This window comes from Sinocyclocheilus grahami, unplaced genomic scaffold (genome assembly GCF_001515645.1).
Source record: "Sinocyclocheilus grahami isolate Dianchi unplaced genomic scaffold, SAMN03320097.WGS_v1.1 scaffold282.1, whole genome shotgun sequence".
Classification (NCBI taxonomy): Eukaryota; Metazoa; Chordata; class Actinopteri; order Cypriniformes; family Cyprinidae; genus Sinocyclocheilus; species Sinocyclocheilus grahami.
Genome location: NW_015505461.1, coordinates 173,671 through 184,554, shown reverse-complemented (window position 1 = coordinate 184,554; position 10,884 = coordinate 173,671). Strand labels below are relative to the sequence as shown.

Here is a 10,884-nt window from a genome sequence, read left to right as displayed (position 1 = left end):
ATGTTTGTTTTTTGGTCCCCATGAAGAAAACAGTTTATAAATCACACAAATTAATTTTTTTCATAAAGTCAAAAGTTTTCTTTGAAGGTTGTGTTTAGGGGTAGAATTAGGGGATAGAATGTATAGTTTGTGGTACAGTATAAAAATCATTATGACTATGGAGTTTCGCTAAAAACCATGAAAACCAATTGTGTGTGTGTGTGTGTGTGTGCATGTGTAAAACACTATGGTAAAATCATTATTTAAAAAATATGCTGTCAACTTTTAGCCCTGACCACTAGATCACATGGCAACTAAAATCACAGCAGTTTTGTTTTGTATTGTATTATGATGGTGAACATGAATATTTGCGTAACTCTCACAAACATAGCAACAAGAATAAAAAAAGTAAAATAGAAGCAGAAACATTACCCAGAATCACTATGACTATTGCTCATATAGTCTTGTGATTTGACCAAAAATCAGACGATCATGCAGTTTATTTAGGAAAGCTGAGTTGTTTGTTTTTTGGTCCCCATGAAGAAAACAGTTTATAAATCACACAAATTTATTTTTTTCATAAAGTCAAAAGTTTTCTTTGAAGGTTGTGTTTAGGGGTAGAATTAGGGGATAGAATGTATAGTTTGTGGTACAGTATAAAAATCATTATGACTATGGAGTTTCGCTAAAAACCATGAAAACCAATTGTGTGTGTGTGTGTGTGTGCATGTGTAAAACACTATGGTAAAATCATTATTTAAAAAATATGCTGTCAACTTTTAGCCCTGACCACTAGATCACATGGCAACTAAAATCACAGCAGTTTTGTTTTGTATTGTATTATGATGGTGAACATGAATATTTGCGTAACTCTCACAAACATAGCAACAAGAATAAAAAAAGTAAAATAGAAGCAGAAACATTACCCAGAATCACTATGACTATTGCTCATATAGTCTTGTGATTTGACCAAAAATCAGACGATCATGCAGTTTATTTAGGAAAGCTGAGCTATTACTTTTGTAAGTGATTAGACTTGTTGGGTCAAGAGATTGGCAAAAGAGAGAATTTTTTTTTTTTTTTTTGGTGGACAATAAAACAAAACAAAACAAAACAAAAAATCCCATTGACCGAAGCTATGTCTGGAGAACATAATATCATAGAAACTTGTAGACTTCTCTTCGATCTCCACCCTGTGATGATTGAGATTTTTGCTCTTGCATTTCTTTTCATTTTTCCCCCCGTTTGACTCATCATTGCACCATTCCAGCATTGTACTGCGGCCTAGAGTCTGACAACTTCCTGCTGATCTTGCCAAGGCAACAACATCAACATCAACAAACACTGGCTGGCTGACTGCTATGTGTCAGCATAGAAAAAAGGATCTTTATCCACCTTTTTCTTGTCGTAAAATAACTCTAAATTCTATGGGTCTGGCTTCCGGTCTCATCTGCCTCCACTCCGTCCAGCTATTTTTAGCTGAACAAAACAGTTCGTTTTGCTGCTTGATATTGAAAGTTTGTGTGTCTTATATTATTTTAATGTATTATCTTAATTATGAACACACTGGTTTGTAGTGCAAACAGTTTTACTGTTTACTGCATGTTGTTATTCTCCTCGTTATTTACCTATATCACCTAATGAACCGGAAGTCTCACCCATAGGCTTACTTCCACATTGAAGAAAAAGGTGGATAAGATCAATTAACAATAGAGGCCCAAACTGCTTAACCAGGCATGTGTGTCTGCTTTACTGGAATCTAACAGTAGAGACCGTTTCAACACTATATATAACACTTATATAAATATTATTCCCAGACACCTCCAAAGCTGACCTCTACTTAACTATCTGACTCTTTTCTACCCTCAAATGCAAAAGAATGAGTAAAATGCAGCAATGTATTTATTATAATTGTTAAAGCAACTTTTTAAACAGTTCTATGAAATGCCATCTAAGTGAATGAATTTGCAAAAATGAATCAGTATTGAGGCGTATTACAGAGAGTTTCTTATCTTAGGTCTTAACTTAAGATATGTTAAATAAGGATTTTTCGCAAATTCGTATTACAGCAAATCTTAACTTGATTTAGCATTCTTATCTTATATTACAAAATCGTATCTTAGTTAGGAAATCTTAAACCGCTCAATCAGGTCTGTTAACCAACTATACGCTATAAGTGGCTGCTGAGGTTAGCATAAAATCAAAATGGAGAAACAACGGTGTGCTTTTAACTTGCAGAATGACCGGTAGTGCTCCGTAACGGCTCATGGGCCTCTGTAATGTTGGTCACAGTTGGTCAACTATATATACTGTATATAGGCTCTATGCATTTCTTTTTATAAGGTTATATGTCTGTCTATATGTAGCACTGTGGTCCTGTGAGGCACGACATTTGTACATCTGCATATATACCGGAATGACAATAAAGCTCACTTGAACTAGAAATAACTGTAAAATCATGTGTGGTGGGAGTCTGTAATTATTTATGAGTATTTTATTATCAAAGTGCAACACATCTTTTGGGTCCTTCCCAAAAAGTCTCTCCACCATCAAACTTCGCTTCTCTTCGTCTTGTATGATTAATAAATGTAATACAATTCTCGAAAAAGGGATAATGTATTGTGTTTTTTACGGTTGGGTTTCAAAAAGGTTTGAAGTTGGGACACCAGTGGGGTTATTCTAAAGTTAAGACCGTTTTAGGAATTTTTGGCGAGTTAGGATGCTTCTGTAATGCTGTTTTCCGATCTGTAGTTAAGATAACCCACTTTGGAAATGCTGTTCTGTAATAGCTTTTGTCCTAAATGTGGCCCAAACTGAAATTGTCATGCAACTGATAAGATAAGATTTTAAAGTTAGGATCTTTCTGTAATACACCCTGGTTCTTAAGTCCTTTTATTTCGTATGTTTCACTTATTACTATTCTCATTTCCAAAAGACCTCTGCAACAGTGTAACAACTGCTTCATGCCAAAATGTTGTGTATTGTTGCATTGTAGCCAACTAGCTGCCACCTGCCTTGTAAATTGGTGTAGGAACAACATAATTACAATACATTCCAAAGCACTGGCCCGCAGTACGGGACTGAGTAATTGGCATTTGTTGTGGGCACGGCACTTGGAGTCTGATGCCAGTTCAATCAGATGAAATGCCTTTATATACGTCTCTGCACTTGCTGTTTTGCTGAAAAAAAAAAGCTACAACAAAGACCAATGTCCGTGCACCAATTTCCACAATAAATTTAATATAGTTGTTTTTATGTAACTTTTAATGCAAACATGGAATTGTCAGTGAAATCACAAAAACAAATTGTTTGTTGAATAAAATCAAAGCATTAATTTGCTTTTAATTACATTTATTACTCTTCATGTAATGTGGAGGTGGTAGACTGGCTTATGAAGACAGTTATTAAAACTTATAAATAAAGATAGAACTTAAATACACTTAACATTCACGTACACAATACATGCATGGAGTGGAAAGCTTTGAAAGGAAAAATGGAAAATAGATAAAAGGACAAAACTACTCGGAATACCACAGGCATTTTTATAATGTCAAACACCACACAACTTCTGTCATTTTTCCATCAGGAAACCTTGTTTTGTTTACAGCTTCCAGGCTGCTACGATGAGCACACCAGAGGACGAGCTAGTCATTGACGAAGTATGCAAGGTTCATGGCATTGAATCTTTTTTTTATATATTGATAAGCTATCCAAAGTAAGAAACTGCTTGGTTTAGTTGGTCTGCTGGTTTAGTTGGTCTTCCAGTGGGGTGAAACTGGATTTTAGTTAATCAACCTAGTACCTTAGCATTGAAATATGTACTCTTTAGGCCCTGGTATACTTCAGGCAAAATCAAAGAATGATTTGGTGTGACGTCATTTTGAACAAAATAAGGCCAAAATGAAGTTCATTTGGATTTTGTTTATGGGGAGTTCGAAAGAGCTTGTGACAGTGAACTTTTTGGAAATGTTTTCTCCGGCTGTTAAACAGCTTTGTACTGCTAGCGGTCTATGGAAATTACTTAATAGGTAAGCGTGCACAAGGGCTCCGGTTTCTTTGACTAGAAAATCTTCTCCAGATCATTTCTTCTGTTGTTCAGATACGAGTAAAAACGTGATACACATTTTGCACATTTCTTTCTGAGAGTGTGTAGCCAACTTACTAATTAAGGTTTAGATTGGCCCGAAGATTTGTTACATGAATCTTTCCAAAGGGCAGCTGATGCCTTATTGCAGCTCTGTGATTCGTGTTGTAGAGGGTGTTAATAGGGTCACATGAGGCTGTGGAATGAAGGAGGACCCTGATACTGAATACTAAAACACTGATAAAACACTGAGTTGAACAGCCTTGAAAAGACTGGAAGAATCCAACCTTCCTGTGCCTTTGAAGGAGCATAACACAGGTTTCATATTCAGGGTCAAGAGATCGACAAAAGGACAGATGGACTAAGAAGAAAAACAAAGTTAATCCTGCACAATGAGACTTTTGGCATAACGTCTGGTCCTCTGTGTTTATGGGCAATCTTGTGGCCAGACTTGTAATTTTAGCCTTTAAACAGAACACCCACGGAAAGTCTCACCAATATGGCAAGCTCAAATCTGATTGGCTGACTTCATGCAACCTTCTCAAAACTCTTGCCACTTCAATATCCATTAGAACAGTCCGCTTGAGACTATGGAAATGCACTGTAAAATTCAAGATCTATTGATATTCTAAAATCAATATATGTATAAAGGTATGTTAGACTATCCCCATTAAAAACTGTTTCACACGTTATAGAGTATAAAGTCTCATTCACACCAAGAACGTTAACTATGGAATGCTGAAGGGATAATTTAATTTTGTAGGCCAACCCTGAAGTTAGCGTCACCCTGGTTTCACTATAGGATTTTTCCGTTGACTTTTGTATTATTGCAGAGAATAAGCCCCGTGACCTACAAAAGTTTACTATACTTGTACGTTTTGTTAAAGAAAATCTTCAGATGAACACAACTTTTCAAATACAATTGCCACAAGTTAAAAGGTATAGTTAGGCTGTAAACAAACTACACCACTGTCACATGACTTCAATGTCAAGCTTCCACCAGCTCTATCAATCTTTATTTAAAATCTGCAAGTTAAAATGTTTGAGTTAAAATAGTTTTCAAGAGTGGGATTATAAACACAATGAGGATATAAAAGCGGACTAGTGAGTAGATGAGTCTTCCTTTTGACCATGATGATGTTTAATGTCTCAGACAACCTCTATAATCCCAGTTAGCAAACACCTTTTTCATGACACATAAACTATATATTTTTTAAAAATCACAATTGATGTAATACTGATGTATTTTCTGCCAGAGAATAAAATGTTAAAACATTTTGATAAGCCCACTCAAATGGATGTGATAACCTGTTTCTGGGTTTCAGGACTCATTGCTCATTGCTGCAGTACTCTGTAATGATGTCTATATTAGCATCCACACCATTGGATAATAATTTTATGCTTTTTATTATACAGTAATTATGCAGTGCTTTAAATACTAGAGTTCTTTAAAGTTGGTGGTTTCTGATTGGCTGGCAGTGTTATTGTTTGTCAGCTGAAAATAGAATTGTTCCTTTGTGTTATCATTATCATTATTAAAGTTGTGGTGTGGACTCCACTATTCTCTTTGAACTAGAATGTTTTTTTATTTATACCTATAGTTATCATCCTTAGAGTGAACAGGCCTTAATGCTCTACTTTGAACCTTTTTGATGCCCTCATAGCAGACAGTGATAGTGAGCCTTCTGTCTTCTGATGCAGTTGCACCAATTTTTATCCCTTCAGTTCAGTTAACAGATGGATATCAACACACTCTTATTTACACATAAGTAGCTTTCTTTGCTTTGTTGCAAGATTCAAAGTTTATTTCAGAAGTATATTCTAGCAGAGGTGTATGTGCCAGCAAGAAAAGGCGGATGTTTAAAAACTTCTCACGTACGTGAAAGAATCCAAAGTTTTCAATGATCCAGTGAGGAACTGATATTGTACCAGATCACCAGTTTGAAAGCTCTGTGTGTGTGCATGTGTCTGTGTGTTTTTTACACTAAAGGTACCCCATGATGGAAACAAAGGGATCAAGGTTTGGCTGGTTAGTGTGTTTCAGTTTGTTTGTGCATTATATATATGAACACTGCGATTGTGCTTAGATCTGCATGATTGATCTGAGACTGGCTGAGTGAGGTGGCCTCGTCTGAATGCACTTTGGTTGTGGTGAGATGGCAATTTGACCCAGCGAACCAAGCTGTATCCTAATTCATAATGGGAAATGTCTTTTAATGCCCTCCTACAAAACAGGTGCATTAAAGATGCTGTGTATATTCACACACACACACACACACACACATATACAGTGTATATATATATATATATATATATATATAGCAGGAATGAAGGCTCATATACATTTGTTAAGGCCTGTGTAATGACCGATAAAGCCACAGTAAGCCCGGGGAGCTAACTTGTAAATCCATCTTGATGGATGACGCTATGAGCGGAATCCCGGAACCTAAAGAGGTGCGCTTTGGCCAATGAGAGGACAGTTTTACTCACACGTGACTTGCATACAATTTTGTTAAGCTCTGGAACATTGCCTTGTGAAAGCGAACCAAGTGAACCAGGACAAAAATGCAACATTGTAACAATTGACGTTTTCAACAGTAATCAATTCCTCACCTGTAGATTGTTTGCTTTGAACTAAAACAGGGATTTCAAGGTATAGTTTGCCCAGAAATGAATTTTTTGTCATCATTTACTCACCCTCATGTTGTTCTAAACATATATGAATTTCTTTCTTCCGTTGAACAGAAAAGAAGATATTTTGAAGAATGTTGGTAACCAAACAGTTTCCGGTAGCCATTGACTTCTATAGTATGGAAGGAAAAACACTCAATGGCTATCAGCAACTGTTGGATTACCGACATTCTTCAAAATATCTTTGTGTTCAGGTCTGAAAACACACTTTGTCTCTCCAGGTATTATAGGCCTCTTTGACTGCAACAGGTTGCTGGTTTGAACAGTGTTTCAGCTTTCATCCAAAAACACCTCATGATGCAAACATGCCTGTCTGGCTCTGCAGGCCTGGCCAGATATGATTGCAGATATGATTGCCAGATATGATTGCTAAGAGTAACACACTCTCAAGTGTACATGCCTGAAAAACTTATTTCACCTTGTTGATGTTTTGTTCACATTTTACATACCTCAGCTTCTGTCTCTTACTGTATCTATTTCTCAGTTTCTCTTAGACAGTACATTTGTTTTTGCAGTGCTTTCAAAGGCTGACATCCTTAGTCTTGGTTTTTAAGTTTGTGTCACACGAGCTCACCAATTTCACATATCTTTACAATAGAACTTTCACCATTCTCTAAGATTAATGAACACAAGTAGAAATAAAAATGCATGTATAGGATTTTGGATTAAAAATGTAATTCTAATGTGGCCTATTTATTCATCCCAGCATCAATTAAGTCTTTCTCACATCTCGGTCCTCTTCTTTTTAGGAGGATGAAACTGAAGATGATGATGTAGAAGGAGAAGATGAGGAAATGTTATCCTGTAGTGCGACGGAAGATGAGGAGAGTCCTTACTCAAGCAGTGGGGCGGCACAGTTAGCTGCCCGCCTCCGTGCCACAGCACAACACTTCCTCAGGAACATGGGCCGCATCCAGGCCATCACACTACTAGCACTAGCTGGTAAGAGTCAGAGAACAGATTTAACAAATTTGGGCAATATAAACAAATTATAATTTATTTGCCTCGAGGCTTCGTTTAGTCCATTTACTGTAGCTACACATGGAACACCATGTTTCCCCACGGACCATTATTACTGACGGACAACCGGATAAAAGCTGGACCAGACCATAGACTGTATAAAAACAGGGACCAGACTTTAGTGATGCAAAGTCCAATTAATTTCCGCGAACCGGTACTTTTCGGACAGATCGGCTCATGGAACCGGTTCAAAAAGCAGATTCATCAGTTCCTGACGTCATCAACCAATAACGTCATACGCATTTCTTTTCTAACAACTCAGTGCCATGTTGTATCAATGGAAAATTCAAATAAGTCATTTGTGTCAACGCATATTGAAACATTCAAAAATAAAGTTATCTGTGTGAAAGCATATTGCTGATTATTGCCATATAATTCACTTAAAGGGATAGTTCACCCAAAAATGAAAATTTGATGTTTATCTGCTTACCCCCAGGACATCCAAGATGTAGGTGACTTTGTTTTTTCAGTAGAACAAAAATTATGATTTTTAAGTCCAGCCGTTGCAGTCTATCAGTCGTATAATGCATGGCAATGGTAACAAAATCTATGAGAGTAAAAAAAACATGCACAGACAAATCCAAATTAAACCCTGTGGCTCGTGATGACACATTGATGTCCCAAGACACGAAACGATCGGTTTGTGCTAGAAATCGAACAGTATTTATATAATTTTTTACCTCTAATAGAACACTATGTCCAACTTCCTTGAGCGCGCGCACGGCATCCAATGCGTGAGGTGTGTACGTGCGCTGGCGTTGTTTACGCAAGCGCAGGAAGTGATCTCTCGCGCGTATATGTCACTCATTGATTGCACAGTCATTGTAGGTACGACGGCTAATCAAAATGGTACTTACTTGCGCTTATCCGGATTGTTCAAACCGACTTAAAACTAAAAGATTACGTTCTCTCGCGTGAACTCTTTCGGGAGAGGAGACTTTCCACGTATATTCCCAACTTCTGAGCCTGCTCGCCTGAAGTTATGGTTGATTGTTCTTCGGCTGGATATCAACACACCCATTAACGTAAACTACGTTAACAGTGACTTGGGGCCACCTGCTGGTGGTATTAATTTCACATTTAAAGTATATTTTCGTTTATAAAATAATTTTAAATATCAGTATTCAATGTTTTATGTTTAAAATAACAAAATATTATTTATGCATTTGTAACTGCAGGTTAAATGCATTCATGTCCCTCTGTGTGGGAAATTCTGTGTGTTTCCTCTGCATTGCAAAGATGAATTTTGATACTGATATCATTTGTTTGGTAACAGCCCAAATGTCTTTTATTCTAATTGACTGATTAAATGTAAGAATTTGACTCAAAATATGATGCACACTTCTAGAAAAAAAGGCTTTATAAAGGTAAAAATGCCCATAAAATGTAAAAAAATCTATTTAATCTTATTGGAACAGATTAATTTCTATCACTGCTGTGAACTGACCCGCACACAGAATATGAAGGATATCAAAAACAAGTTTTACACACACACACACCAGTATGTATAGGGACATTTAAGAGGGTTTATTCTCGAAATAACTCTAATTTCATGTTGCAGAAAAATGTGTTTAAAAATTGTGCATGGTCTCTTGTTCTTGTTCCAAGTTACCTTCCTGTCCACTAATTTTTGCCTCTCACAAAAGCCACAAAGCTTTCCAAGAAGACAGTAAAGTCTTATGTCATGCTTGAGCTTTAGTTAGGCTGAAACTTGAAAGATAAGTTGGACGACATAAATTCAATGTTTAGGTATTATTGTTATTTTTATTACTATTATTTTGATTTATGCCTTGGTTTTAGTTTGTACTGTTTACCTTTTTTAAAGTACTGTGAAATTGTATTTGAAAATTTTGTATTTTTATTTATTTATTATATTGATGTAAGGGAAACAGGTCAATTTAGCTCAAAGGGAATCATTTAAGATTTTAAAGGGAATTTGGACAGAATCACTGTTTTACGGCTGATCACTGAGACGGCCAGCGATTCATTGAACGAGCCGTATAACATCAACTCTGCAATGGATATTAATATCCAAAGTATAGTGAAAACACTATTTATTAGCACAGTAACAAGATCGGCAGTTTAAGACATTAACTTGTAAGCACAAAACACAAGATACTTCTTTTTTCAATATAAATAAGGCTTTATTAGATAAATCTAAGACATACAAACGAGTCTAACACATGAACACACACATTCACACATTCACACAAGTTGCAGAAAGCGAGAAAGTAAGGAAAGAATGAGTTTAAGGAAATGAAAATGTGAAATCCCAAGTTTACAGCAATATGTGAAAATGCATAGACATGAACAGCCATCAATCACTTAATTAACCCTCGCATTGAGTTCCTCAATGAGGTTAAAATTATATTAAGTGCACCAGTTCAGCTAGAATCTGGAGGTACTTGCATTGCCTGTGTAAGGGATTCCCTTCCTTGTCTGTTTGCCGAAAGGGGTTTCCCGAGGTTGCTGATTGGCTGGAAGTTCAGTCTTGGGAAGCCAGTGGTTTGGCGTTGGCTGACGACGTGGAGTTATGAGCTGGTTGAAGTTTTAGATGGCACTCGAGGTCGGACTCGGAGACACGGTGTTAGGCAACTTAACTCAGAGCACGAAACTCTCAACGGAAAAGAAAAGAAGCTAAAGTAAAGAAATAGAAATAAAGTTTGACGAGACTAGGTGGCGTTTCTCCTCATGGTTTTGGAGGAGCTGGCGTGTAAGCCAGAGCACGCTCAAAAGGCTAAAGAAGCATGATTAAAAAGCATAGCTCAAAGCTATGACTAAAAAGACGCATGGCTAAAAGTGATGACTTGAAAGCACATGACTAAAAGCGACAAACTACAAGCTAGACGCAAAAAGCATGCTAAAAGCCATGACTAAAAAGCTGCATACTAAAAGCAAGATTTGATGGTGTCCTGAGTATTTAAACTGGGCTTTTGGACACATCCCAAATGGTGTTTTGACCAATTAGACACTGTCTTAGCTCGGGGTGTTGCTATATTCCTCCGCCCAATTCATAAATCAAATGTTATCTCATCAGTCTCATGGTCTGAGTTTTCCCGCTCTTGCAGAGTATAATTTTGGACATGATTTCTATAACAAGAATATGATAC

At 36.7% G+C, this 10,884-nt stretch overlaps 1 protein-coding gene across 1 annotated transcript in view; it reads left to right on the top strand.

Moving 5' to 3' along the window:
* LOC107600353 (piezo-type mechanosensitive ion channel component 1-like) overlaps positions 1 to 10,884 on the top strand; it is a 139,389-nt gene that overhangs the window by 68,307 nt on the left and 60,198 nt on the right. The window contains exon 6 of the mRNA XM_016292229.1: positions 7,504 to 7,696. Within this exon, the coding sequence (XP_016147715.1) occupies positions 7,504 to 7,696 (193 nt within the window). The remainder of the gene's footprint in view (positions 1 to 7,503; positions 7,697 to 10,884) is intronic.